This window comes from Primulina huaijiensis, chromosome 16, assembly GCF_012295235.1.
Source record: "Primulina huaijiensis isolate GDHJ02 chromosome 16, ASM1229523v2, whole genome shotgun sequence".
Classification (NCBI taxonomy): Eukaryota; Viridiplantae; Streptophyta; class Magnoliopsida; order Lamiales; family Gesneriaceae; genus Primulina; species Primulina huaijiensis.
In genome coordinates this window covers 6,602,947-6,629,504 of record NC_133321.1, presented here as the reverse complement: position 1 = coordinate 6,629,504, position 26,558 = coordinate 6,602,947, and the positions used below count along the sequence as shown (strand labels likewise).

The window sequence follows — 26,558 nt, the reverse complement described above, 5'->3', positions numbered from 1 at the left end:
AAGAGCCACACGATAGGCTAGCGTCCCAACTCTGTCGAGGATCTCAAATGGTCCAATGAATCTCGGACTGAGCTTCCCTTTCTTTCCGAATCTCATGACACCCTTCATGGGTGCCACCTTCACGAAAACATGATCGCCCACAGCAAACTCTAACTCTCTCCTTCTCTGATCTGCATAGCTCTTCTGTCGACTCTGAGCAGTCCTCATTCTATCACGGATCCGGGCTACTACATCAACAGTCTGCTGTATAATCTCTGGACCCAACTCTGCTCTCTCTCCTACTTCATCCCAATGAACAGGAGATCTGCACTTGCGACCATATAGTGCTTCATACGGAGCCATTCCTATAGACGACTGAAAGCTGTTGTTATAGGTGAACTCTACCAATGGCAAGTTCGACTCCCAACTCCCTGAGAAGTCAATGACGCAAGCACGGAGAAGATCCTCCAAGATCTGAATAACTCGCTCTGACTGCCCATCTGTCTGCGGATGGAAAGCTGTGCTAAACAGCAACTTCGTACCCATGGTCGAATGCAAACTCTTCCAAAACGAGGAAGTAAATCGGGGATCTCTGTCAGACACGATAGAAACTGGAATGCCGTGAAGTCGGACTATCTCTCGGATATACAACTCCGCATACTGAACCATAGTGAAAGTCGTCTTAATAGGCAAGAAGTGCGCTGATTTGGTAAGACGATCTACAATCACCCAGATAGCATTCGATCCTCTGGCTGACTTCGGCAATCCTGTCACAAAATCCATGGTAACGTTCTCCCACTTCCACTCGGGAATAGGAAGAGGCTTGAGCAAACCTGCTGGTCTCTGATGCTCGGCCTTCACTAACTGGCAAGTCAGACACTCGGATACAAATCGTCTGATGTCTTTCTTCATCCCAGGCCACCAATACAATAGCTGTAGATCTTTGTACATCTTCGTACTCCCTGGATGAATAGAGTACGGCGACATATGGGCCTCTGATAAGATGTCTGCTCGGATAGAATCACTGCTAGGAACCCATATCCTGTCTCGGTATCTCAGTATGCCGTCGCTGACTGAATACAAAACACTGCCCTTGGCCTCATCTCTCTGCTTCCACTTGGCCAACTGCTCATCTGCTGCCTGACCACTGCGAATACGGTCAAGAAGGGAAGACTGAATGGTCAAGGTAGATAGACGGGGAACTCTACCTCGAGGATAAGTCTCAAGATCAAACCTCTGCATCTCAAACTGAAGAGGTCTCGAAACTGCCAAATGAGCCATCACTGCAACTTTTCTGCTCAGTGCATCTGCAACTACATTAGCCTTACCCGGGTGGTAGCTAATGTCACAATCGTAGTCTTTCACAAGCTCCAACCAACGCCTCTGACGCATGTTCAGCTCCTTCTGCGTAAAGAAATACTTGAGGCTCTTGTGGTCGGTAAAGATCTGGCACTTCTCTCCATACAGATAGTGCCTCCAAATCTTCAAGGCAAAAACTACGGCGGCCAACTCTAAATCATGGGTAGGGTAGTTCTTCTCATGAGTTTTCAGCTGTCTAGAAGCATAAGCTATCACCTTCCCATGCTGCATCAATACGGCGCCAAGACCGAGCTTCGAAGCATCGGTATACAGAACAAACTCACCGGGCCCTGACGGCATGGCCAAAACTGGTGCTGAGATAAGAGCTTGCTTCAAAGTGTCGAAGCTCTTCTGACACTCCTCGCTCCAAACAAATTTCACATTCTTCTTTGTCAGTGCTGTGAGTGGAACTGCAATCGAGGAGAATCCCTTGATGAACTTCCGGTAATATCCTGCTAGGCCAAGAAAACTGCGGATCTCGGATGCATTCTGAGGCACTACCCAATCTCTGACTGCTGCAACTTTCGCTGGGTCCACCTCAATGCCACTGCTAGAAACAATGTGGCCTAAGAACGCCACCTTCTCCAACCAGAATTCGCATTTACTGAACTTTGCGAATAGTTTGTGCTTCTGCAATGTCTGCAACACTGTAGTCAGATGCCTGCTGTGATCCTCCCGATTCTTGGAGTAGACGAGGATGTCGTCTATGAATACTATCACGAACTGATCGAGGTACGGCTGAAATACGCGATTCATGAGATCCATGAAGATCGCTGGCGTATTCGTCAAACCAAACGGCATCACAAGGAACTCGTAGTGGCCATAACGAGTCCTGAAAGCTGTCTTCGAAACATCAGCATCTCTCACTCTCAACTGGTGATAACCGGAACGCAGATCTATCTTAGAGAAAATCGAAGCTCCCTGCAACTAGTCAAACAGATCCTCAATCCTCGGAAGTGGGTATTTATTCTTCACTGTAACCCTGTTCAACTCTCGGTAGTCAATACAAAGCCTCATCGAGCCATCCTTCTTCTTAACAAACAATACTGTCGCGCCCCAAGGTGAGAAACTCGGGCGGATGAACTCCTTATCAAGAAGTTCCTGAATCTGCTTCTTAAGCTCTGCCATCTCTGTCGGTGCAAGACGGTACGGTGCTTTGGAGATTGGAAACGTACCTGGCATAAGCTCGATAGAAAACTCCACCTCTCTCTCAGGTGGCATACCAGAGACGTCCTCAGGAAAAACGTCTAAGAAGTCTCTAACAATCGGAACATCTGCGGCTGACTGACTGGGTGTCTCAGGGACAGATATAAAAGTTGCTAAAAATGCCCGACACCCTCTATGCATGAGCTTCCTAGCCTGGATATAAGGAATAATGCGCGGTAAAGGAAAGTACCTGTCCGGCGCAAATAAGAACTGTGTCATCCCAGGCGGTCGGACTAAAATGGATCTCCGCTGAAAGTCGATCAAAACTCTGTTCCGCGATAGCCAGTCCATCCCCAGAATGATGTCAAACTCTCGCATCGGCAATAAGATGAGATCCGCATAAACAAGATTTCCATGCAGCTCAAGGTCTATCTCTCGGATCACGCTGGTGGCGGTTATCTCCTCTCCCGAAGGCAATGACACCGAATAGGCTACATCTAGCCCAATGGTCTTAACTTTGAGAAAGTTTGCAAAGACCTCTGAAATAAATGAGTGGGTAGCCCCTGAATCTATCAAGGCTTTGGTAGCTGAGCCAGCTATTAAAATTCTCCCTGAAAGTTCGGAACACTAAGCTGAACCCAAATAATCACAAGAGCTAAGCTTATAGACATGCAAAGGTCACAGTTCTTCTAACTAAATCCCGAAAATAATACTGAGTAGAGCATGCAATCCTATCGCAATTCTAAGTTCAAAATCTTAATCCCGATTCCCAAAACATTGGAATGCAAATGTAACTTAAAGCTGTAAGGTACCTGTCATCAGCATGGTGTCAGGGTTCGTCTCCGCAGCATGGAGAGCAAAAACTCTGCCTTGGGTAGGCAGATTCTTCCGGGGGCACTGCCGTAGCATGTGGTCCGTGCTGCCACACTTAAAACATTTCCCTGAGCCAAACATGCATGCTCCCGGATGACGGCGTGAGCACTTGGGACAGACTGGGTGCTCAAAGGTCCTCGGGACGACACGTCCCTGCTGCTGCTGCTGCTGCTGCTGCTGCTGAGGTCCTCCTCTGTTCCTGGGCGGGCCGTGATACGGCCTCTTATGCTGATGCTGGTGCTGCTGAGGAGGAGGACGGCGGTGTGGTATCTGAACTGGTCGCTTTCCCAAGCGATCCCTCTCTATATCTCGCTGGTCCTGCTCTGCGGCCAGAGCTCTGGAGACGGCGACCTCGTAAGTAGTAGGGTCAGACACCCTAACATCACGGCGCAAGATCGGCCGTAAACCCACCAAGAAATGCATCAACTTGGCTTTAGCATCGTTCGCGATCAAGGGCACAAAGTGACAACCCCTCTCGAACTTACGGATGAACTCCGTAACCGTCAGATCCCCCTGTCTAAGGCTCATAAACTCCGTGGTCAATCGGGTGCGCACCTCATCCGTAAAATACTTGGAGTAGAATACCTCCGTGAAACGTGTCCATGACAGGGTAGCCAAGTTAAGGGCTACTGAAGCTCCTTCCCACCATAAGCGGGCATCTCCTCCGAACAGATAAGAGGCACAACGAACTCGATCTGCATCTCCAAGCTCCATGAACTCGAAAATAACCTCGAGGGACTTGATCCAGCCCTCGGCAACCATGGGGTCCGTCGTCCCAGAAAACTCCTTTGGACGCATCTTCATGAATCTCTCGTATACTGCCTCAGGCTCTGTCGGCCTGGTCGCCACAGCATTGTTCTCCGCAAACTGCGCGAAGAACCGAGTCATCCCAGCTAGCATCTGGGCATTCATGTCCGGTGGTGGTGGAGGTGGTAAGTCTCTCTCCTGCCTCTGCTCCTCCCTGTCCTCCTGGCGAGGCTCCTCATTTATAGTGCGCTCGAGAATGCGTCTAGGGGGCATACTGTTCCATACATAACCCATACGTAACTAACATGCATAATTCCATAATTTATTTAAATTTAAGTACTGAACAATAACATAAATATGGAAGTAAAACATTTCATGTAAACATGCTGTTAAATAATTCATGCTTTAAATAAAATGCGTAACTGTAAAACTTACAGACCGACGACGTGACTTCATGAGCTTCTCGCGGTCAGTAGTAGTGCAACCCTTTACAGAACCATTGCTCTGATACCAGATGTAGAGGCCTAAAAATCCTTACTTGAAAATTTGCGGAAAATTTAAAATTTTTCTTTTAAAATAAATGGAGTGCCTCATTCATACCAAAAACTGATAAAATATTTAACGTTCAAAACAGCAGCGGAAGAAATTATTACTTGCCAAAATAACAAGTTAAAGTATTCAATAACTAATAAAATATTTGAGCATCAAAATGGCAAGTGCTGAAACTGAGGTCCTCGGGTGCCACTACTGCCGACTCGAGCTAGCTCACTGGTCCCCGCCCTCGATCCCGACATCATCAGTACCTACAACAATCAAGTCTAGTGAGTCTAAAGACTCAACATGCATATATCGTAAATAACGAGTAAATATAGTAAAATTGCATGGGAGTAAAATTTCATGTCATGAGGCATATCGTAAAATGTCGTGTCATGATTAATTATAATACGTGCATAGCTGAACTGAAAATCATAGTGAAACTGTTTGCTCCTTGGAGCCCTGTACTGAAATAGCATATAATAATTTTCTGTGAGATTATGGTCTACGCAAGTGGTCCCTGAACTGAACTGAACTGAGCTGACCGATACTGGTGACCGGACCGATACTGGGGATCGGATTTACGTCTGATCAGACTACTGCCACAGTACTGGGTGAAACAACTGAACTGACCGGTAACTGGTGACCGGGCCGATACTGGGGACCGGACTTAAGCATGATAGTAAAGTGACCACAAGCAATATCGCATAAATCTCAAAATTTGTATTTTTGCACGTAATATAATTAAATAACTGAATTAAATATCCTGTACCCATTTTACTGCTTGGATTGGATCGCTCCCAGGCTCGCTGCAACCTAAATATGCCATGAAAAATATGCAATAGATTTATGGGACCAAACTATACAATAACCTTCAAAAATGTGACAATTACGCCTACCGACTTCGTATTAAATCATGACTCCGAGCCAACCCGAACCAACACTGAACCATCATGTAGTCATGATTAAAATACGTCTAAAATGATCAAATAATGCTCCTAAAATGGTGAGGGCCGAAATCTAGGTGAATGGAGGCCAAAACATGAAACGCTCTTTCGAGAGTCAATTTGGCACATCGCACCGTAAATTCTCGTACGACCTCAAAAATGATCCGAATCACGAACGGCCAAAAACATGACCTTCCTAACTCGATGAGGTACTGTCCAGTCCAAGGCCATGGGCTAAAAGCCAACCAAGAACTCGAACGAGCCACTGAACCGTCACAGCAAGTTGCTGTCCAGAAATACAGCAACTGTGCTTTGGTTTCCTTGCGTCGTTTGCGAGGCTAATGGCCATTGGGGCTTGAACCACCGACCAAAATCTCTTACCAACATCCCAAGGAATGATTTGAACCATGGCTAAGGGCTTTAGACCAGCCACAATTCGAAATATTCCAGCAACGACCCAAACGTTACAACCGAGAACAAATTCTGCACGTAGGATGCATTGCTTTTGTTTTGCTGTCACGAATCGTTCCAATGGCCATTTGATTGACCATGACACGATCTAGACATCTAGGGGCATGGTATGAACCGTGGCTAAGGGCCATAGGCCAACCAAGATCCACACCATCCCACCAAATTCGAAATACACATGCTGTCAAAATGAGAAGCCGAAGGGGGGCTGGGGCTGTTCTTGCACTTTTAATTAAAAACCGATGCACCATGGACCAAGCCTCCAAAAGGGCGACTTAGTCACGTCTTAGACATGCTAGGGAAGTTATCTAACCATGGCTATAGGCTTTGGGGCAGCCATGATCAGATTCATTTCCTTTGACAGCACACGCAGAATTTTCGAAAACACAAATGGCTAAGAATGAGAAGCTGCTGTCATTTCTCGTTTCCAGCGGGTGTGGGGCTCGAATGAATGGACCAAAGTGATCCTAATACATCCTATTACATGTCTATAAGTCGCCTTGGGAGCCTGGAATCGAACCAATACCTGAAACCCACAAAACAAAGCAACCCGTGAAGCACAAGAGAAAAACCGAAAAATTCTGCATGTTGCATTTTCTGAAATCTCTTGATGTATTTCGGTTTTAACATGGAAATGATGATCATGTAATGAAAAATAATTGATAATAGGACTTGATTGAAGAGTCAAGGAAGAATATATGCATGCCTGGTTTCGTTTGAAAGAAAAACGAAAAGAACGAGACGATCCGGCGCGGAGGAGGTGGAGCGTTTTCTTTTCTTGCTTGCTACTCGATTTTCTCTCCTAATTCTTGCTAGGATGCTCACGGTTTTTAAACTCTGAAATGCCTCTGAATTTCGGTCATGGGGGAGGGGAAGTGATGGTTAGGAGAGTGAGGGAAAATGAGTGCAATATAGGTGGAAAAAGCAAGACCAAGTCTCCATTTTATTTTTTTGAAATTTGAATTTTGGTTGCTAACAAATATTTGTTGGGGAGAGAAATGGATGGGGTGACCGATTCTTCATGCTAGACTAGGTTAGGATATTGGTTAATAATTAATTAATTAAGGTGGATAAAGAATTAAAAAGATTAGTATGCTAACTCAACAAAGAATGGGTCAAAAGGGTGATGAGTTGGCAATGACTAGTCTAGATACTAAGGGCCAAAAATTCACTAATATATGGAGGGGAAATGTTGATTATTTACTAAATTTATAACCCTTATAAGCATTACCTATCCTTTAATAAAAATAGTGAACAAACCCCTTAATTATGGAACTTAATTGAATTTACTTTCTACTCACCTCAAGTTGCTTAAATAAATCCTCAAACCTCCTTAATAATTTAAATTAACTTACTTGCTAGCTAAAATAAATTCCGGAAATATTTTCTAAATCTTAAATTTTATCTCTAAACTCCAACTCCAGTCCGGCCTCACTGAAATAACTGAAATGATAAAAATAAAACTGCTGCATGAAATAATTAACTTAAGGAAAAATCATTTAAATACTCATGAAATAAAATCATTTAAAATACTAGAATTATGCATGGCTTATACGTAGTCTAAGTTACGGGTTCTACAGATGTCCTGCTCGGATCATCAAAATTGAGTTCTAAACATTCTGATCAACTTTCTGAGCTTCTTTAATTCTCAAGATCCGCTCGGGTTCGACTTGGATAGCACACAATCTTAGTGGCTTACAATCTGTCTCAAATACCAATCCAGAAAAACAGCAATCTTCTATCAAATGTGAAACACCAATCGTCGACAAGGATAAGGAACATACCTTTCGACTTAGTGCATCAGCTGCTGCATTAGACTTCCCTGGATAATATTTGATTTCACAATCAAAGTCTTTCAATAAATCAAGCCATCTGCGTTGCCTCATATTCAATTCTGACTGTGAAAACAGATACTTCAGACTTTTGTGATCAGAATACATCTCAAATTTCTCACCGTAGAGGTAGTGTCGTCAGATCTTCAAAGCAAATACAATGGCCGTCAATTCAAGATCATGAATTGGGTAGCGAGTCTCATGTGGCTTCAACTGTCTCGATGCATAAGCAATCACATGCCCTCGCTGCATCAAAACACAACCCAATCCTTTGTGAGAAGCATCACAATAAATAACAAAATCACCAGTACCTGACGGAATAGTCAACACCGGAGCACTGGTCAATCTCTTCTTCAACTCCAAGAAGCTGGATTCACATTCCTTGGACCAAACAAATGGCTCATTCTTCTGGGTTAGCTGCGTAATCGGCTTCGCAATACTCGAAAAATCTCTGATAAACCGACGATAATATCCTGCTAATCCCATAAAACTATGTATCGCTGGTACAGATGTCGGTCTCGGCCAACTGATCACGGCCTCGACTTTGCTAGGATCAACTGAAATCCCATCTCCAGATATGATGTGACCCAGAAATACAACCTGTCTCAACCAGAATTCACATTTCGACAGCTTTGCGTATAGTTTCTCTGTTCTCAGAATCGTTAATACAGTTCTCAAATGCTCAGCATGATCAATCATATTCTTCGAATATATCAGGATATCATCGATAAATATAATCACAAAATCATCAAGATATTTTTGAAATATGCGGTTCATCAACCCCATAAATACTGCTGGAGCATTTGTTAAACCAAATGGCATGACAATAAACTCATAATGTCCATACCTGGTTCTGAAAGCTGTCTTTGAGATATCAGAATCTCTGACTCTCAGCTGATGATATCCAGATCTCAGGTCGATCTTGGAATAAACAGAAGAACCCTGCAACTGATCAAATAAATCATCTATACGAGGCAAGGGATATTTATTCTTTACCGTAGCCTTGTTCAGTTGCCAGTAGTCAATGCAGAGTCTCATTGAACCATCTTTCTTTCTCACAAACAGTACTGGAGCACCCCAAGGGGAAACACTCGGTCTAATGTAACCCTTGGCCAGTAAATCTTCCAACTGATTTTTCAATTCTTTCAATTCTATTGGTGCCATTCTGTACGGTGCTCTAGAAATAGGAACTGTACCTGGTATCAGTTCAATGCTGAAGTTTATTTCTCTGACTGGAGGCAATCCCGGAATCTCATCTGAGAAGACATCAGCAAACTTACATACCACTGGCAAATCAGCCAATGATGGGCTCGATTTCAGTATGTCAACTGAATATACAAGGAATATCTCTGCTCCTTTCTGTAATAATCGAGCCATCGATAACGCAGATATCAAAGGAATTCTAGCTCTAGAACTCTTACCGTAGAATTTCCATTCATCAGCCATATCAGGTCTGAATTTTACAATCTTAAGAAAACAATTTACGGTAGCTCTGTACTTGGTCAGCATATCAATACCGATAATACAGTCAAAATCAGACAACCAAAGTATAATACAATCTAACTCAATCTCAAGACCATCATACTGTAGCATACAATGTTTAACAGAATTCACTGATATCAATCATGTCCCCAAAGGAGAAGAGACAGATACGACAGCAGATAAAGATTTAACAGGCAATGCATGAATCAAAGCAAATCGCTCCGAAATAAATGTATGGGATGCACCCGTATCAATCAACACGTAAGCAGGATAACCACAAAGAGAACAGTTACCTGCAACAACATCATCTGGTGCTTCCTGTGCCTGTTTCTTAGTTAAAGCGAATACTCTGGCCTGCTGTCTAGGAGGCTGGCTAACCGTCTGGCTTCCTCCTGGCCTTGGCTGTGACTAGGTAGGTGCTGGCTGGAATGAGTGAACAGCAGATGCTCGTCTATCAGGCTGTGCCCCTGATCCAGCTAATTCTGCTCCCTGGGATCCCTGGGAACCTCTCTGTGGACATACTCTAGCAAAATGTCCCTGCTGTCTGCAGATGCGGCAACTACCAAGTACTCTTTGGCATTGATCTGTGGAATGTCTCCCTCCACAAGTCCTGCAATAAGCCCAGGTATAACTTTGTCTGGAACCACTGGAGCTAGAAGAACTGCTGCCAGACTTCTTAAAATGTTTCCCTCTAGTTTTCAACTGATCTTTCTTTCCACTGCCACTACCACTCTCATATCTGGGAAGGAGTTGCTGGAACTGAGTAGTAGATGGCTGCTGTGGTCTCGGTGCTGGGGCAACATACGAAGCTCATTTGTGCCTAATTAGGCCGGCTTCAGCTCCCTTTGCTCTGTTCAAAGTATCAGCAAAATTATTCGGTCGCCCTGCATTTACCAATGTAAAGATCTCGGGATTCAGTCCATTGATGAACTGATCAGCAACAGCTTCGTCATTTTCAGCAACATGTGGAGCAAACCGCAACAAGGTAGAGAACTTGGCCACATATTCCTCAATATTCAACTGACCCTGTCTTAAATTGGCAAACTCTGCTCCCTTGTCTTTTCTCTACGATACTGGGAAAAATCTTTGATTGAATTCATCTTTAAAGACCTTCCAAGTGATAGTCGTACCTCGATGCTCCAATGCTCTCTTCGTTGTGATCCACCAATTCTTTGCAACGTCAAGCAATTGGTGCCCAATCAGTTTAACTCTCCGCTCATCTTTGTAGTCCAATGAATCAAACAGCATCTCAATGTCATATAGCCAACTCTCACACTCAACTGAAGTCTCAGTACCCTTCAGAGTGGGTGGATGGAACGACTGAAATCTCTTCAGCAGGGTTTCCATCGGTGTTGCTGTCACATCCATTGGATTCGCCGAGGTACTACCCTGTTCTGGGATTCTTCGAGGAGGCATATCTGATTATCAAAAGGGTTAGCAATCATAATTGACAAATCTGTCTCAGTCCCCTTCTGATCATCTTACCCCTGATCCAGAATCGGTTCTGATTCATTCTAAATAAAACAGGTTACCAATCAAATCAGATAATCAGGTAAACATGTATATTCCAAAGCAGTAAACATGCTAGCACACAGAAGCAGGAAAGAAAACTCAATCTACCCCACTCAATAGCTTCTATCTCAGGCTAAAGGAACCTACTGCTCTGATACCACTTGCTGTGGGGACCCGGACGCTAGTTCATTTCTTAATATGCGCGACCTTCCTCGGCGCATATGGCTCATCCTTTCACTTGCACGTCTCGCGCATATGCGCCGAGCATATGCGCGACCTTCCTCGGTGCATATACGCGAGACCTACTGTCTCGGCATATCGGAAATCATCAGCTCGCGCATATGCGCGCACCACTTCCGCGCACATGCGCGACATTCTCTAGACTCGGCATTATCAAGTGTACATGCTCACGCATATGCGCGTCCTCTCCTCGCACATATGCGCGAGGTTCTCTGCCTGCCTCGTGCATATGCGCGCCTCGTGTCGCGCATATGCGCGAGGTGTTATATCCTCGCACATCACGTATCACACGCTATCTCAAATCGTGTCTCGGAGTGGTCCTTCTATAATCACATCAAGTTATAATCATTAATCTCCGATTAATATAACAAAAATCTCGGGCATTACAATATATGTATACTTTATTTCGGCCGAATGGAATGGTAGAAAAAAATTTTTTAGTACATTTTAAAGAAAAACGAGTAGTGGACGTTTCAAATCGAATATTCAGGAAATGTTCAATATGCTAACTTGGGAATTTATTCTGACCTTTTTGACAAGTTTGTATCATAAACAGTTAATACTACCTTCTTTTTCTGAACATCTTTAATGGCGCATGATAAATTGATACGACCATATTTATTGCCTTAGTACAATCATTCATAGCCGTTCAAGACCCGAACATTGCATCACAACTATAAATATGCCACAATACATTTCACTAAGTAGTTCTATTGACTTTCTATTATACGATCAAAAGTAGGAGAGACATAGAAGGATTTAGAATTCGAACTTTCAGAAACAACCTCTAATGTTCTGATTACTGTACTACTGAATTTCATTGTTCATAAGATCTCGGTATACTCATTCCGAATTGCATAATAATTGTCTACTAAACTCTGACTGTCAAGAATCAGATTTCTGTTGTTAACACCAGAAAAAGTCACTTCAAATATGAAAATAAGGAAATTAGGAGGTGTTTATTAACTTCCCTCAAACCTCCATCGATCCTAACATAATGCATGAAGATTTTGAATTTTTTTAAAGATGATGATGTAATGCCCGAGATTTGATTACCGTAATCTGAGATTAATCTGAAGTAATCAAGGTAATTATAGACGGAAAGTATTAGACCGGGAAAGACGAGAAAAGACGCGAAATATGTGCGAGGGCGGTGCTATTCGCGCACATGCGCGACCGGATGTGCACGCATGCGCGGAACGGGCAGAAGACCCCGCGCATATGCGCGGAGTGATGGCGCGCATATGTGCGAGGATACAGAAGCTAAAGTGTGAATTCCAGAAAACCTCGCGCACATGCGCGGAAGTGAGGCGCGCATATGCGCGAGTTGCAATATGCCGAGACAGTAGGTCTCGCGCATATGCGCGAAGCGAGGGCGCGCATATGCGAGATGCGTCTAGTAGCTAAAGTAAATTTCCAGAGAATGTGGCGCACATGCGCGAAAGACGAACGCGCATATGCGCGAGAAGCCAAGCGCCATGTCCAGAGAACCTCGCGCATATGCGCCGAGGGAAGGCGCATATGCGCGAGAGTTGCCGAGATACACGCGCCGAGACATATGGTCTCGCGCATATGCGCCGAGTGATGTCGCGCATATGCGCGAGACGTGTTGCGTGAAGGATTATGCCACGTTCTTTAGCCATGCAATTGATATATATAAAAGCTTCATTCCTTCAATTCCATAGCAAAGAAATCGAGAGAAGCTCCGAGGAGACTTGCCAAAAATCCTTACGCCTTTTATTGTCAAAATTTGAAGTTTACGAAAGATCCGTCCGTCCGATTTTGAATCCGATTTCAGTACTGTGTTTCTATCGACGCAGGCTACAACTGGACGTAAGTTTTGTTACGTTTAGATACGATTTGAAATTATGATATTGTCAGAATCGAATATGAATCATATATGGTGTTTTTGATACAGTAGACATCGTATATTTGAAGTCAGATCAAAGAACAGACTATTTATGTAATTGTTATGATTTTTGGAGTTGATTCAATTTAGATTCGATATCAGATTTGCATTATCGTTGAGATTATGAGTTATACCGATATCGATTATGAGTTCTGGCAGTATATCTGTGATGTTCAGATTGACGGGGTTATCGAGATTGTATTGTTAGGCCGTCGAAACATCCGTAAATTGATATTGATCAGATTCGGTATTGATTGAGATTGTATCGTTGTATCGTTGACATTGACAGATTATATTGTGATTTGAGTATTGATCAGAACAGGTCGTAAGTTGAGTTATACATTGATATTGTGCATATTGATATTGTCATTGCCAGATTGGGTATGGACAGATTGGGGTACGAGACTTCGTCTTCGTCAGATCGAGAAGATAAAGGTATAAATCAATGTGAATCGGGAGATCGACTTAAGTCAGATTGGACTTGAGTTTCCCTAAATCACATACTTGTATGTTATTGTTTTTCATACATTTGTATCATTTGAATGAATATACTATGTTTATTGATTTGTAGAAAAGCATAGAATAGTAGACAGCTGTTAAGTGAGAGTCACTGACAAAGGGGCTAGATTGTGACAGAATAGTCACTGGCCATTGCACATTGTCAGAATAGGATTAACTAGTCTTTGGTAGATACGCCAAGACACTGGTCGTTTGGTATATCGATATGCTTCAGATACAGATAGCATCCTTATTATGGATTATTCGATATAGACTAGACCAAAGGCTAGAAATAAGAACGTACCGCCACCGCGAACGGTAGTAGTAGGTGGGAGACTTGTTACGTTCTTATTCACCGGGATCCCTAGATTAGAAATGAGTTGTTTGAGTCTGAGAGTCACAGAGTGTGATTCCTTATTTGATATTGAATTATGTTCTTGATTTTGGTACTTGTTTAGAGTATGATTGATAGTTGAGATTAATTCATGTGTTGATTGAGATACATGTTATGTATATCTGATGCATGCTTTTATATTGTTTATAAGACTGCATGTATACTTGGTTTATACTGGGAATGTAATTCTCACCGGAGTTATCCGACTGTTGTCCTGTTTGTATGTGTGCATGACAACAGGTGGGACAGGATCAGGGTCAAGAAGAGAACAAGACAGGACTAGTTAGCGCGGAGATCCGGGCTCAGAAGTAAATTAGGATTCATCACTGATATGTAGTTGGACCTAGTTGAATTATAATAGACAATACAAGATTTGTATGTTTATGTTTAATATGTATTTCAGATTGAATTACATTACGTCTCCGCTTTGTATTTTAAAAAAAATAATAATAATAATTTTTTTTAGACCCTGTTTATTATAATTGATTAAATTGTCCCAATGATGATTAATAATATATTTAGCGTCCGGGTCCCCACAGATGAGATATATATGGTGATTATAACTAAATTTTAAATTTACAAAAATACGTTTTTATGATTTTTTTTATTAATTTATGTCACAAAGTTCGACACTTGAACAACTAAATATTTATTTATTTAATTCAGACTACAAAAGATCTCAACCTTAACATATAGTAGTGTCTATATAACTTTGATCAAATCAAATTAATCATGAACTATTCAGTAAAATTATATGTATAACTGGATTTGGTTAATTTATTAACTTGATTTTTAATTTTAAAATATACTATTTTCAAAATTTTAATAAAAATCAAATAAATTTTAAAAGGAAATATTTTCTTTTTCATGTTATGATTTTATTGATTTTTTTAAAAAAAAAATCAGTTTTTTAGATTTATTGACAGAATTAACTTGATTTTAATACATTGAAAGAATTCAAATAATTTGATTTAATTGACAATCAAATCAAGCAAATACATGACTATGTATATCATAGAACATATATACTTCAAGAGAATATTAAAAAATAACATAATATTTTAAAAAAAAAATCGTGAATTTAAAATATCATATAACATATATACTTCAAGAGAATATTAAAAAATAACATAATATTTTAAAAAAATCGTAAATTTAAAATATTATGATCCTAACTAATATAGTATTACTATACTTTTGAATAAAAACTAATATCATTGATAAATAATTCGAGGTATAATAATTGTCTCTATTAGAATAACAGTCAATGTGTGACACTTGAATTGTTATATAGTTTAAATATTGGTGTTGATAACTACCACCAACCATAATTTTTGACAAAACGTCAAGCCATTGATCTTACAATTGGTATCATAGCTAATGTGACATGTTCGATTCTCTTGGATGACAAATAATTAAATTATTGAGATAAAGATTTTTGAGGTGTAACAATTGTCCCTACTAGGAGAGAAGTCGACACTAGGAGAATGTTCGACACGTGAAATTTATATTACTGTACAACTTAAAATATTTGAATTTGTAATGCCCGAGATTTATATCCTGTAATCCGAGGTTATTGATTATGAATTGATGTGATTATAGAGGGACCATTTCTGAGGCACGATTCGAGATAGCATGTGATATTGTATGTGCGAGGACAGAAGGTCTCGCGCATATGCGCGAGGCGAGGCGCGCATATGCACGAGGCAGGCAGAGAACCTCACGCATATGCACGAGAAGAGGGCGCGCATATGCGCGAGCAGTTGCAAGCGACACATGCCGAGACAGTAGGTCTCGCGCATATGCGCGGGACCAGGGCGTGCCGCGCATATGCGCGAGTAGAAGAATTTTGTTGTGCCGAGACAGTAGGTCTCGCGCATATGCGCTAAGGAAGGTCGCGCATATNTGATATTGAAAGAATCAGATATGATTAATATATGGTGTTCTTGAGACATTAGACATCGTATAATCGAAAACAGATAGAAGAATAGACACCATATGAAATTGTTATGATTTTTCAGATTTGATTTGATGAGATTATACAGATTTGGTATCAGATTATGTTATTGAATGATTATGAGATATTGAGATTGGTATATACTGATTTTGTATTGCCGGTATTTCGAGATTGCACTGTTATGCCGTCAGAATTTGATAAGATTGAAATATCTTGTTTGAATGGAATGGTGATATTGTATATTCGATTGTCATTGCCAGATTGAGTATTGACAGCTTCGAATCCAAGACTTCGATTTCGTCTGACTGACAGAAAGAAAGGTATAAATCAATGTTGAACTGGGAGATAAGATTCGAGTTAGATTTGACTTGAGTTTTCCAAAACCACATACTTGTTTGTTATTGTTTTAATACCTTTGTATTACTTGAATGAATATGCTTATTCTATTGATTTATAAAAAAGCAAAGAATAGAAGATAGATATCGAGCTAGAGTTATTGGCAGACGCGCCAAGTCTGTGGCAGATAGACCAAGACACTGGATGTTTGGTATACATCGATGTGCGTAGGAGTAGATCGACTTCTATTGCAGATATTCGATGTTTAGTTATATTGATGTGCTTAGGAGTAGATCGACTCCTATTGCAGAGATTTGATATAACATGCCAACGTCCGAGAACCGGGATCCCGAGACTAGATCAGAGTAGAGACAGAGATTAAAAGTGACCGAGTTTGATTTACAGTTTATCTAGCTTTATGTTTCACAGATTGTGTTACATGTTATTTGATAACTGTTTATGCTTTCTTATATGATTTTATATGAAATGCATGTATACTTGGTTTATATTGGGAATTATATTCTCACCGGAGTTATCCGGCTGTTGTTGTATCTGTATGTGTGCATGACAACAGGTGGGACAAGATCGGGGTCCAGAAGAGGATGAGAGAACAAGATTAGCCTGGAGATCCGGGCCCAGAAGTAGAGTTGGTTTCAACATTAGATATGTAGATGTTGAACCTTAGTTTGTGATGAATGTATTTCGTACAAGACTTGTATCTTTTACTTTTAATGTTTATATTAGATTGATTATGATATGTTCCGCACTTGTATAAAAAAAAAAATTAGACCCAACTTATTTAATTGATCCAATTAGTCCCAAAGATGATTAAGAAATGAATTAGCGTCCGGGTCCCCACAGAATTATAAAACGACAAACGATCAATCTTTAAAATAATAATACTAGTTCGGCAATTATAATATCTAGTGATATAAATTGATATATTATCTTTAAATGTTTTGAAAAAAATATATTATGATAATAGAATGATATTTTAATGTGGTTTATGACTGAAAATTAGTTTTATTAAAAAATTACTTTATTTTTGTGTATTTATTATACATGAAAGTTGTATTTTTGTATTTTACAACTTATATCGGATATAATTTTGTCAGTATATAAAATAAAAATAAGTATTTTGTGAGACGGTTTAACGAATGTATATCTGTGAAACAAGTTGACTTGAGCCATGCTATCATGAAGAGTAGTAATACTTTGACATAAAAATTAATATTTTTCATGTGTTGAATCGGGTCAGAGATTCGTCTAAAAAAATTGATTTGTGAGACCATCTCACATGAGTTTTGGTGATAAAATACAATAGAAAGTTTGTAAAATTTAAGAGGATAAATTATCTCTACAAAATTAGGAAAGATGAACATAAAAATGTCAATTTATAATAATAAGTTAACAACATGCATCAGTAATTATTATTATTTTTATTTTGTTACGGAATTATTATGATAGTTGTGTTATTTGAATAATCTCCGATGAAAACATTTTAAATCTTTATGTGAAATTTTTGTTGATATAATATGGAATGAAAGGAAATGAAAATGTAGTTGAATTCTTTTATTTAATTTTTATTAATATGTTTATTTAAGTTTGTATTTGGTTAAAAATTCTAAAAAGTAGATTACACACTTTTATTCAAAATTAGTATCTCATTGCATATGATGGGTGGATAGCAAAAAATTCTCTCGTAAAAAAATTTAAAATTAAATAAAAAAATTATTTAGATTATTTTTATAAGATTTTTGTTTTTTATAATAATTTTTAAATTAGAGATGATATGATAGTTTGAATTGGGATAAAGATTTGGATAAAATTTAAATAGATATATATGCTGAAATTTTTATTTAATTAAAAAGGAAACATGACATCGAATTTTTTTAACATAAGAGCCTAAGTTCGTTAATATGGTATAGATTATTAAGTAAATTCAATTTCCTTTTAACCTCTATAACAGTGAATAAGATGATACACACTTATTGCATACAAAACTGTTAATTAATGAAATATCAATTTGGAAACTGAACTTATTTTGTGCAAATATCACAAATGAACAATAAAAAAAAAAAGAAGGGAAAAGACTTCAAAAACACTAGAAAAATAAATAAGTAACGCAGTGATATGAGTCTCTCCCAAAGAGAATGAACTGAAAACTGCAGAAATTGGGCAAAAATAAATAAATAACAAATGGAAAAGGGAAAAAATTAAAGTTTTATTGTTTCTCACTCTAAAAGAACATGTTTATGAGCTGATTGCACTTCAAAAATTGTGTACTAACTGTTGAGTAATCATATGTTTGTACACTCACTCAGGTATCTCACTCCCTCAATATAAGTCCACCAGGTCACCAAAAAACCAGATCATATACTGTAATAATTTTGAAGCCCAACTCGAAAACCTCTGTTTTCCCAGATACTTCGAGAGTAGCTTGTGTGGCGCCTGAAAAATGGAAGCAGGGACGTATAGTTGAACTATAGAGAACGGGGAGGTTTTCCCTCCCAAAGGGTGCTAAGTTAATAATGGTTGTGATGGTGGTGGGAACGTTGACAAACAATACAATAAAACCCGAGTATCCTCAAGTTCCTTCATAGAACAAAATGTAGGCCTCACAGCTAAGAACTTCTTCCAACGAAACTTGACGAATGTGAGTATCACTGGCATAATACCAAATGGTGCTATCTCCTTGGCCTCCTCTCATGTATGCCACATAATGGCCACTCCTCATGCTTCCACTGTGCTCGACTGCTCCAAGGAGACGGTAAGTGCGCTTTTCTCCATTGGTGCACCTGCGGATACAATTTGAAGAGAGCATGAGAAGAGATCATCAAATTTTATGGGAAGAAATGCGACAGTATCAGCCACTTATTCCTGCGCTATGACAAATTCTATCATGAAGGCAAGATTCTGCAGTCAGTCGAATGTACAGAGTTTCTCAACAAGATTGGTGCAACTTTGAATAACAACAAGGTCTTGTTGGGGAGTTCTCTTAGCTTCTATGAATCATTTCTGTAAAAAATAATATGAAATTCCGATGTGTGTGAATTGACTTTGGAATATGTTGCATACAACACACTTGCTCAACCAGTTTCATGATATACCTCTTATCATGTGTTTATAATTTATAATAGATAATTTGGTCAATAATCAAGTTACCATATATGTGACTAAGTGAACTTAACAAAGGGAAAGTAAAAAAAAAATGACTTTAACTGAATTTAACATAGAGAGCACAAAATCAGAATATGACTGATTATGAAATTTGCATGTTTTATACTAAATTCCTCCTCAGTCCCCATAAGACACCAACTTGAACCAAATTCACAAACACTACAAGTTACATGAGAAAAATTGTATTGCAAGAAATTGAGGTTCCTTTTTATGTTTCCAGGTTAATGGAAATAGTACAATGGTCATTAAAACCCGTTTTATAATCTCCTTCATGAACCAATTATCTTTGAGTCTTCAGTCATATAACAGTGTTCACGTCTGAAAGTAAGTACTACATTTCACATCCATAAACGTCAAGCCAAAGTATTGAAAGAAAAAACATTAGATAAATGTGTAGCTTGTTTGATAGCAAACTCAAAGTTGAAGAGTACAAAGTGGTTAAAAAGAAATCTCAAACAATTATTTTTTTCTGGACAATCAAGGCATAAAAATATCTTCAAATATATATGGTAGCATAAGTTGCATCAAGTCCATATTCATCATATTAACAATGACTCCATTTTTTGGATGAAACCCACACACAAATAATAAAAAAAATTTCTGCGAGCTTAGATTCAAAATGTCGCATTTTCTAGGTTGTAACATCACTATCTAGCCTCGTAATAATTGATGATTAATGGTTCAACTTTCATAGACAGAGTTTGCCCAATGCCACTTAAATAACATCAAATAATCTCCAAGACAATAGTTCACCAAATTATAGAAGGTGAAGAAAAATATACCTGGGCTTCATATATGGATTGAAATCAATTGTCTCTCTGAAATTCACATGTCCATTTAATTTACTCAAGCGACCTCGAGCATCTTGACTAAACCTCTTTAGATGGATTGTCAACACAGAAGGAGCCTTACTGATTAGTATACTCTTAGTTGCATCCCTCTTTACTTTGAGACTCTTTGAGTCCACCTCCTCTCCCTCACTCACCTCTGATTCACATTTTTCAGGCAATAAATCAGTTTCAGTAAGCCCAACACTATCAGCATCACGTTTACCACAGCATGAATCAAGAATTTGACTATTGGAACTTGAACATTCTGACATACCACGACATAAATTTGGCTTCATAGACACTTGGTTTTCTGATTGACAAGCTATCATATTCATCTTGGTTTCTTGATGGTTGCTGAGCATGCCATTGCTGATATCATGCATCTCCTGATTGTGTGGCAACAACCTGCCATTGGAACCATCAAATGCATCATTTTCCATCATCCCGCTGATGATCTCAACTTCATGGAGATCATTGCTGCAACCCTCCAACGGACCATTTGCATTTATATCATCCCAACCATTTGGCACTATTTTGGTTTTAAGCTTTCGCAATTTCCTCCTTGTTCCTTGTTGCAAAACTTTTGAGCAATTATCACACTGCCAAGCATACTCGTCCTTGGAAAGAAGCTCGGGCTTTGTAAAAAAGGCCAAACAACTCTCGACCGACACGGAAACATCAGAATTATCGACCTCACCAGGATCAGAATCACTACTATTTCCCACTTCATTTTTCATGGCATCAGTTGCCTTACAAGCAGGATATGAGGGCCCAAGCTCCAAGGTAACTTCAGGTTCATTGAATAAGTCTCCAAAGCCATCAAATTCTTGAGAAGCGTGTTCATCACTGACCACTTCTGAAGTGATCTCAATTTCTTCTCCCAATAACTCAAAACTAGATGAAACATCTTCTTTATAAGGAAGAAAAATAACTTCAGATTCCTTAACCTGCGACGGGTTTACAGCGTCGCAGCCTGAAGAGCACACTTCAACCGTTGAATCATTAACTAAGCTATGACCTACATCAGCATTTAGCTGGACAACTTCCTTGGTCAATGAATGGTCTGTAGAGAGCTTCTCATCAGATTGAGAAATCTCATTTTGCTTCTTCACATATTGTGAAGATGCATCTTGTTGATGGGTTACTATACCTTGGTCAAGAGGATTAAACTGACAGGAACTATCCAAGGGCATTGTCGAAACAGCACATTCAGATTCTAAATCACTCCCAATCCTACAGTATAAAGTAATGGGTAATGAGACATCATTCTGAAAAACATTTTTATCTGCAGAACCCTGGTCTGCAGACACTTCATAAGTTTCTGAGGTACCATCATAGTCATTTGACACCAGATTTGGCTCAAGGTAATCCAACCATGTTAAAACATTCGATGAGATTGACTGCTCTCCAACATTATTAACTTCTGGATGGTTTTTTGCTTCCTGACTATCTGAAAGATCTTGGTGTGTTAAACCCATATCAAGAACAACAGCGTTTAAATCAATGGATATCGATGATGCAGAATCAACTGGAAGCTCAGCAGTTTGTACTCTAGGCTGCACTAAACTGTAAGAGTCGACAAAAGTTGATTGATCAGAAACAATTTCTGCTGGAAGAATAGATTCATCTCTGTTAACTTTGGAGTGAATCCTCCCGCCTTGCTTAAGAGGCGGTTTGATTTTCTTGCCCCGAGTGGCAGGTTGAGGCCGTTTGGATGGAGGTTTCTTAGTAGGAACTGGCAATGAGAGGTCCAAAAAGGGTTCGTAAATTGTTGAAGAGTGCCCACATTCCAAACAACAAACAGTGCTTGAAAGCTGTCCACCAAAGATGGCATCTACAAATGTAGGCTTTGCTATAGAAGTAGTCCCATCAGCCAACGAAGATTTGACTTGCTTTCTAGCACTCATCTCTTCAGTACACAATCCATCAAGCAAACATCTTAGTAACTCATGGCTATCATGTTGCTGATATCCCCTAAACTGAGGAGCCTTGCTACAAAGACTACCAAATAAAGATCTGGGATTTATCACACCTTTTAAACCAGCTTCAGCGCTGGTTTCCAAGAAAAGCTTTCTCAGAGAAGCACTAAGTGGACCAACAGATTCATCAAATTCAAAAAGGTAATCCCGCAACTGATTTATTGCCAATAAATTCTGCATTATTGAATTAAAGAAACAGGTATTTCCCAAATTAATTAAACCTCTTACTGAATAGCCAACTCTTTCATCTGCCTTGTTGGGTACAGAGTATTCCGATTTCATTGCACTAGTTCCACTCCCACTTCCAAACCAAACATCCTCCACATTAATAGCGGATCCTTTACTTGGTCGTGCTTTCAGCATTTTAGCAACCTCATGTATGACATTCTTGCGTTCATCTATGTCTTCCGGCTTTTCAAAAGTGAGTAATTTATCGCAAGGGAAACACCATAACAGTTGAAGATTTTCAAACTGTATGGCCAATGGATGGTGATTCTGTTTTGCATGCCGAACTGCATGGCTGTTAGATATGGTGGGGAATCCAATGCCTCCACAAGAGAAATGCCCACATCCCAAGCAAATCCAAATTGCTTTCAACTCTGATTTTGAATTGATTCCTCGTTTCTTCCCATGTTTAGGTTTTTCTTTATTTGCTCGTCTATCCAAGGCACTTTCTCGACAATCTTCACATTTAAAAGGTTCTGACGGCTCTAGTTTGGCAGAAACTTTGTCCCAATCAATCCCTCTATCTATATGAGAACACACTCCTCTTTCTTTAACTGCAACTCCATCAATGTGAGGAGCTTCAGCATTGATGCTGCGTTGTTCGGGAAGTATTTTAGGAGAAGGTGAGGAGACACGCTTCTCTTTTTGAACACTTCTTGCCTTCTTGTTGACCTTTTTCCCCATTATAACCTAACACATATTCAAGAAAGTAAAAAATAGTTAACACAAATCAAATTAGCAAAAGAAACATTCCACGTCCAATATAAAACACCAATAAACCCATATATATATATATATATTTTTTTTTTTTAAAAAAAAAATCGATATATATAATCTAGCTCACAAGAAATCATAAAGGGACTGAAACTTACTGAACCAGAAAGAGTTACAGCTCAGCAGAAAAATTGCAAACAAAATACTAAATAACCTGAAAAAACACCAAGAAAATCAATCAAATTAATCAGACATAACAACAGGCTAAAACACTTGTCGCATAAGAATAATCATCAACTGAATCAATCTTCTACTGTACAAGAGCCAAACTATCCAAGAAATCCTTAAGGAAAAGCAAACGAGTAAACAAATAATCAAGATTCCTCTTCCTATCAACCAATCCAATAATTAAATTCATGACTTAACATACCCCAATAAAAAATTTAAATTACAATCCATCACATTTAATGAGAAAAACGGAGATAAAGCTGGAAAATAAATAAACGGCGCAAGAACCAACCTGAAGTTGCAAAGCAAGATAATTTCTCCATAATCTTCAATCCCAATTCCGAAGTTAGAAAAATTAAGGGAAAATAAAGCCCAGATGTCAGAAGTTAATGATCTACACCCAAAAAAATGATTAGATTTTTTTTCTTAAAAATAATACTGTTTTATGTATTTTAAAGGGTTTTTGAGTAACCCCTTCTCTCTCGCTAGGAGCGGGGGGGAGAGACAGCTAAATCAAAGGTAAGAAGAAGTAAAAAATTACATAGAAAAGGTGAAAATTTCCAGGAAAAATATAAACTAAGTGGGATGTATTTAATTCAGATTTTGATGAGTTTTAATGATTTTTTCAAAATTACATAGAAAAGCAAATTTCCAGAAAAATATAAACTAAATATTAGTATTTAATGTCAAGAATGGATTTTTGTGAGGCTATTTAACACCAATATCGTAAACAAAAATGATAAAAAAAAAACCCATAAACAAATATTTATAAGTCTATTTAGTTTCAATAAACTAATGGAAAATATCATTTATGGTATCAGCAACATGATATATATAATGTGTGTTTACCATACTGATAAGGTTACGGTGATCATCATTTCTGGTTCCATAATTCCATGAATTGGTAGAAGAGAAGAACAACTCTCCTAAAAGCCTAATTTGGTCCGTATTAAACCCGCCAAAAGTTACATTTATGGATGACAATTAACCGGATCTCATATTAAACTAGTCTTTGCGGAGCAGGTTCAGGCTCGGTCGAGAAAATCTTAAGATTCAATGCACTCATCTCATCTCTATATATATACATATTTTAGGCTCGGTCAAGTGGATCCACTCGTCTCATCACTATATATATCAATATAAATTAATATTTATTAATCTTAAGTAGGAAAATAAATTTAATTATTTAATAATTTTTAGAAGTCTTTTATTGTACAATGATTAAATTTTAAAAAGTTTAAAATTTTTAGTGGGTCTAAACTGGATTGGATTTGTCGAGTCGATCGCAGTGGTCAAACCTGGACTTGACCTATCATGTTGTCATACTTAGTTACAGTTCCAAAAAATTGGAATGATTTGAAAAAATAGACATGATATAAAAAACTATTTTTAAAAAATAAATCTCGAGAAAAAACATTACTGCATTATGTGTAAAAGTGAAATGAAATATAATTTTAGGAAAGCATTATTTACAATTAAAAAAGAGTAAAAAAGAGTTATCACACTCTACATTACCTAACAAATTTACTATTATTTACAATTAAAAAAGAGTTATCACACTCTACATTACCTAACTAATTTACTATTAGACAAAATTGCCCTTATATTAATAAATGATAAAATCTTGATTTTCCTTATAAAAAAAAAACCCCAAATACAAAACTTTTGTTTTGTATGTCGACAACTAAATTTTTTGTTCATAAAAACTTAAAATTTAATATTTCTAAAAAATGTCACAATATTAAATATATATATATATATATATAATATAATATAAAAAAATATTTTGATCTTAAATTAATGTTATTATATTTTATCCTAAGTTTTAGTATCTATATACAAATTATTGATATTTTTCATATAAATTTGTTAGATTAAGCGTGCGTGGGTGAGACTAGTACTGGGATGAGTCAACCATCGGCATACGTTTTTTTAAAAAATATAACAAATATGAAACGTGTAAAAATTATGTCAAACATCAACATAATAAAAAGACATAGTATGTGATAGGATCGGTTATGAGCTGAAAGAGTGTTTAAAAAGGGGGTTGAATAAACACTCAACGATTTTCACGGTTTTTTGTAATATTGAGTCAGTTTAGTGATAAACTGAAACTCGAGAATCTTGTCAGTCGATATCAGTCAGTTAACAAGTAGTGTGCGGAAATAAACTGACTCAAAGATAGAATATAAACTGAAATAAGAACACAAAGATTTTATGGATGTTCGAAGATTTCAATCACTCCTACGTCACCCCTTCTATCACAAGGATATGATATTTACTAAAAGACTTTAATCGATACAAACAATTGCAAAGACCCACTTCAGTTTTTGACTTAACACTGTCAAACTGAAACTCTTAGTTTACAATCGAAATTCTCAGTATTCAACTGAACTAGAAACAGATTCAGCACAACTCATCTCTTTAAGATCAAGTATTACAACATCAAAGATTTATGCTAGAAAGCTCGAAGTATTGTTTGATTGCTATCAATAAATACGATAAGTGTGAGCTTTGAAACTTGGTATAATTTCAGCAGAGTGATTGCAAGTAAGTCGTGAGTCTCGTATCTTTTCAGTTGCTCTTCTCTGCTATTTATAGGCTTCTCTTCAATGGTAACAATTAATACGATTTGAATCTCTTCTATCCGTTGTTTGCCAAGTCAACATTCTTTTGAAATTCGTACACTGCACTTTTTTCTGAAATGCGGCACTCCCACTATTAGTTGCAGTTTGTTTTGTACTGTTGTCGGTTGAATGTCTTTATTTTTGACGTGTTCAGTTGAAAGATCAGCTGAAAAACAATAGCTGATAAGCTTACAACTGTTTGTAGCAACTGATCAGTTCCCAACTGATCAGTCGGTTGTCTGCGTAGTTCAGTTCAGCTGGTTCAGTTGCCCTTGATTATCTTCGCTTTTCATTCAAGGCAACAGTCAGTTTGCATCTTTTGATCAGTTACCGTCAGTCTTCTTGATCAGTTAGTTCGATCTAATAAGCGCTCAGTTTGTCAAATCACCGAAATTTAGTTTCCAACAATTTCCTTCTTTTAGGTATTTGACAAAACTTAGAATAAGTGAACTGATCAACAGAATACTTTGTAGGTAAAATAATTTCTTTATGGACAACTCTTCTAATGTACAGATTCGTACAAAGAATGAAAGAATAAAAAATCTTGTAACTGACTAAAATA

The 26,558-nt window shown here is 38.4% G+C and overlaps 1 protein-coding gene across 7 annotated transcripts; it reads right to left on the bottom strand.

Moving 5' to 3' along the window:
- Positions 1-18,391: 18,391 nt before the first annotated feature.
- Positions 18,392-23,916, bottom strand: LOC140961208 (ubiquitin carboxyl-terminal hydrolase 2). Of its 7 annotated transcripts, none has more exons than XM_073419576.1 (5): positions 23,662-23,915; positions 23,300-23,355; positions 20,498-23,117; positions 20,176-20,380; positions 18,392-19,011 (listed from the first exon to the last, which is right to left on the bottom strand). In XM_073419576.1, the coding sequence occupies exons 3-5, from the start codon at positions 23,109-23,111 to the stop codon at positions 18,801-18,803; spliced, it is 3,030 nt and encodes a 1,009-aa protein (XP_073275677.1). In that variant the 5' UTR covers positions 23,112-23,117; positions 23,300-23,355; positions 23,662-23,915; the 3' UTR covers positions 18,392-18,800. The 7 variants fall into 7 exon arrangements, 6 of the variants coding, with proteins under 6 accessions (XP_073275677.1, XP_073275676.1, XP_073275675.1 ...); XM_073419575.1 differs by having other exon boundaries at positions 18,393-18,664; positions 18,791-19,011; positions 20,176-23,117; XR_012172306.1 differs by adding an exon at positions 19,150-19,231 and having other exon boundaries at positions 18,870-19,011; positions 20,176-23,117; positions 23,662-23,916.
- Between the last annotated feature and the right edge of the window lie 2,642 nt (positions 23,917-26,558).

Bases quoted from the DNA above. Each gene is read 5' to 3' on its own strand.
- LOC140961208 (XM_073419575.1), bottom strand. From the start codon at position 23,111: ATGGGGAAAAAGGTCAACAAGAAGGCAAGAAGTGTTCAAAAAGAGAAG. The intron at 19,012-20,175 runs GTATATTTTTCT...TTGTATCCGCAG, and splicing joins AATCCATATATGAAGCCCAG to GTGCACCAATGGAGAAAAGC.